At 38.4% G+C, this 4,104-nt stretch overlaps 1 protein-coding gene across 1 annotated transcript in view; it reads left to right on the top strand.

The window, feature by feature from the left end:
• dmxl1 (Dmx-like 1) overlaps positions 1 to 4,104 on the top strand; it is a 51,359-nt gene that overhangs the window by 1,287 nt on the left and 45,968 nt on the right. Inside the window, exons 2-3 of the mRNA XM_035658247.1 lie at positions 1,387 to 1,625; positions 2,501 to 2,626. Coding sequence (XP_035514140.1) covers positions 1,539 to 1,625; positions 2,501 to 2,626 — 213 coding nt within the window. The 5' untranslated portion in view covers positions 1,387 to 1,538. The remainder of the gene's footprint in view (positions 1 to 1,386; positions 1,626 to 2,500; positions 2,627 to 4,104) is intronic.

The raw sequence follows: 4,104 nt of genomic DNA, 5'->3' as shown, positions 1-4,104 counted from the left end.
TTATTCGTGACGTGTTTTACTTATTTTTCTTGACTTCTATATTTTTAATTAGTTAGTAGGTTGGACTAAGACAAAGTGATCAACGCACTGCATTGTCTGTAGTAAGGCGCTGCACTGTGTTGACTCATGGGCTCATATCTGTATATACCTTTTTATGTTCTATTGACTGACTTTTATTTCATTATGTTGTACACTAGGTAAGATGATCATGGACTTATTACAGCATCCATTTATTCTTAAAAGTATTTGTCTGTGGTTTAATTACTGTTGTTAGTTGTTTATCCACCCTATTATATTTTAATGCCTTTGGAGCATTTACTTTTGGTGATTGATTTTTTTTTTTCTATACTCAGTCCCTCCTGGAGAAGTATGATTCAAATAACAATGACAACACTTACGTGCAATCTATTGCCCAATTGCAACTGGCCTAGTGTTTGTTAATTGTGTTTACTCTGCGGGTTTTTACTGTTTTTTTTTTTTCTCCGTACGTGTTCGGATATATATTATTATTATTATTTTTCATACTGTCCTTAACTGTCTTTATACTGTTTTTTTCTCTATCCACTTTGCTGCTGTAAGATTGGAATTTCCCCATTGTGGGACTATTAAAGGAATATCTTATCTTATCTTATCTTATGATGCATTTGAAATGCCTTATCGTTTTAAATACTTGCAGAACCAGTCTGCACCTGGACAGTGCACATAAGCTGATGCCACATTGCTAGAAAGCCCCGTAGAGATAATGTGACGGCTACTAACACCATCACCTTGCTTGTCCATTTTATTTATTTATTTTTTTTTTTTTTTTAGGTACCCGAAAGCCCTCTTTTACCCCACAGGTGCCTACCCACCATTGTGGTCATTTGGCTTCCTGTACATGCTAAATATTTTGTCAATAAACACGCTGACTGCATTTGTTTTGTGGCTATATAACTCTCGATGATAACCTCTAAACTGCTGACGTGCTAAATGGCACGGATTTTATGATGGGCCATCAGGACAGAATAAGCTTTGGCGACAATATGCCTTTTTCAGCTGTCTCTGTGCCAAATAGGTTTAATCCTTATTCGTAGTGGGTCCTCTCACAATACCGGTATGCTTTTGTGCATCAAGTCCCATTGTGAGACTAATTTCATGCAGTTTTGAACTGGTGCAGAAAAGGTTTAAGAACGCTCATATATGCACAACAACAATTTGCAGATCATCTATTTCCTCCTTGATAACATTGCAAGTAACTGTGTACTTGCAATATTATGAGTGTTAAATCAATCTGCTGTCAAAAATTATACATGTTAGTAATACGCCCTAGGCGTGAAGCTTACTGAGCCAAAACTTTCTCTGTTTACATGTCATGTTTTTATCTCTCCCTTCCTATCTTCAAAACAGCAAGTCTGTAGAGGCACTGAAGTGAAATTACTTGTACAGATGAAGATGAACACATCCTTCCCATGGTTTCCCATGAATCTCAGCTGGACTGGGAGGGTGTTGTGAGAAAGGAGAGAAGAGGAACGAGCACAAGGGTACTATAAACAAGAGTCATGAATCTCCATCAGGTCCTCACAGGGGCTGTCAACCCTGGAGACAATTGTTTCTCTGTAGGCAACGTCAACAATGTGCCATTCACGGTAAGATATTTCAAGCTCTGGAAATATTTCCCTCCCAGCTATTTACGAGCTATGATTGTTAGGGGGTCGCCAAAGTGATCTGTCAGAACATATTTTTGTTCATTGATTTGCTTTTGAGAAAGCAGACCAAAAGTACAATGTGGGGGAAAAAAAATCTCTTTGTTGTCTTAAAAATTGCATTACAGATAAGTGATAATACATTTTATTGAGCTCATTTGACAAATTTTTCTGAATAAAGACTTGGTTATTATACACACACATTTTTTTCTCCCATGTGGGTTGTAAGGCCACAATGAGGCCCTCTATCACTGTAACAGATACTAGGGATGTGTTGTCTTGATCGAATGCTTAATTATAGCAATGCGAGTTTAACTTAACATTTTAATTTAAGGTATGTCATTGTATTGTGTTAAATGCTGTATAATTAAGGTTATACTTAATAGAGCAAAAGCTCTTTCCTCTTTTGCAAGAAGTCCTTGTTTAAGTTTTAGGACTGTGCTGCATGTCTGAATTACAAAGGCTGTGCTGCTGACTGCTTTTGCACTCTGTGATCTGAAAGCAAACTCTACGAGATACTAACTCCCCTGCTCTTTAGGGAATGGATCAATAGGAGAACTATTTCTGTCCTTATGTCCTCTTGTGAAGGAGACATAGCCACAGTGAATCACAGCTCATGTGAAGATCTCCTGAGTGCCACATAAATATAGCATAGATTTCTAATCTTATCTATTTGTACTCCAGAGCTGTCATATGTGGCATGTTGATGCAGTGACACTGACCCCAGCTCAAGTGCAGTTCAACTAACCCTTAATGTAGTTCTCTCTGGGCAGATCTAAGTGTCATCGTCATCTCTTTTTTTTCCTGTCCCCTGATAGGCCTACGCGTCAGGTTGTGACGTGGTAATTTTGGGAAGTGACTTTGAGCGACTGCAGATTATCCCAGGGGCCAAACACGGGAACATCCAGGTCGGCTGTGTCGACTGCTCACTGCAGGGTGGACAGGTAAGACTAATAGAGTGGTGCTCTGTCATTTTGTGTCCTCAGGCTAATGTGTAAATCAGGATGTTCCTGAAACACCATACCATTGTTGAATACAAACATTGCAGTTTAAATGAATAATGCACCATATTCATTAGGGCTGCAGCTATCGAATATTTTGGTAATCGAGTATTCTATCGAATATTCCATCGATTAATCGAGTAATCGGATAAAACATACTTTATAATCGAGTTATGCAAGGTACTTGGAGGAATCGTTGCAGCCCTAATATTCTGATACCCGACCCTTAGATCCCATCCAGTGGTTTTGACACAGGTTCAAAGTGCAAAAAGAAGGGATCAGTTAAAAAGAAGTGAGGGCGCTAGGCTGTGCTTGCACAGCACCATGACGTACATTTCTTCTTCCTTTTTAATTCACTTGACCACCAACAGGGATTGGTGGAATGTGTTTTGATCAAGGTGGTAAACAAGCTCAGTTCAGAGTGTCAGCAAATTCATACTTATCTAATGAATCCTATCTAAATTTAGCTAAAATGCCCAGGACTCTGTTCTTTTTAGATTTTGTTACAGATTAACTGTAACTGTTTTGCAAGGCACATTTAGTGGCACTCAGTTGCACCTCATATTAACTGTGGGCAGCTTATGTCTTCAGGAAAAAAGATTTGTTGGGCAACATCAGTGGCTGTTTAATAGACTTGAGCTTCCTGTCATCAACTCCAAGTGGAGGGGAAAATTACCCGAAAACAGTAATGGTTACAGCAGGCATATTCACTGATGTAATGCCCTGATAATCCCTGTAATGACCCCAAAGTGGTTTTAACTGTATGCCCAACAAAGAGCTGTTGTGAAGTGGTTTATAAAGTGTATCTGGGACAGATTCAGTGTAATAGTGAATTCATGTTATGATCTTTGTGATCTGGTCTAATTGAACTCAGTTCCAAGTACATCTGCACAAAAGACAACAAGAGAACTGCCTGTGTGTACACTTTCAGTTTGCTACAGGGATAGTAGAATAAATGGTAGAACTGGATTTTTAAACTTGTTTTGGCTGGTTTCTAGTGAACTTTGTGAGAGAAGGTGGGTTGGACTAGTCCCAGTTGCTGCAAGAATGGAAGAATTATACTGTATATTCTGATATTGAGCACAGGCCTTAAAATTCTTTTCGGGTCTAAAAAGTTTTTAAAAAGCTAAAAAACTTGAGCTTGAACACAACACTTGCCTGACACTAGTTGACCCACTGTTAGTCCAAATCAGACCTGTTGTTTTTGGTAGTTTCTTCTAGAGTTTAGGACTTTATAATATAAACAGATGGCCAGCTGCAAGCTGCAAAAGGTCATGGTCTGAATTTCACTGAATATCTTCAGGGGATTGTTTGATAATACTAATAACACTACTACTAATAATACTATGTTCTCGCTTGTATTGTTTTATTATCAGTGGTAGTGATTACCAACAGAATTTTGTATTTAGGTCTAAAACAAA

This window comes from Morone saxatilis, unplaced genomic scaffold (genome assembly GCF_004916995.1).
Source record: "Morone saxatilis isolate NCDOM2014 unplaced genomic scaffold, NCSU_SB_2.0 Contig16, whole genome shotgun sequence".
NCBI classification, from domain to species: Eukaryota; Metazoa; Chordata; class Actinopteri; family Moronidae; genus Morone; species Morone saxatilis.
Note: the sequence above shows the minus strand (reverse complement) of the source record. Positions and strands in the feature narration are given on the sequence as shown.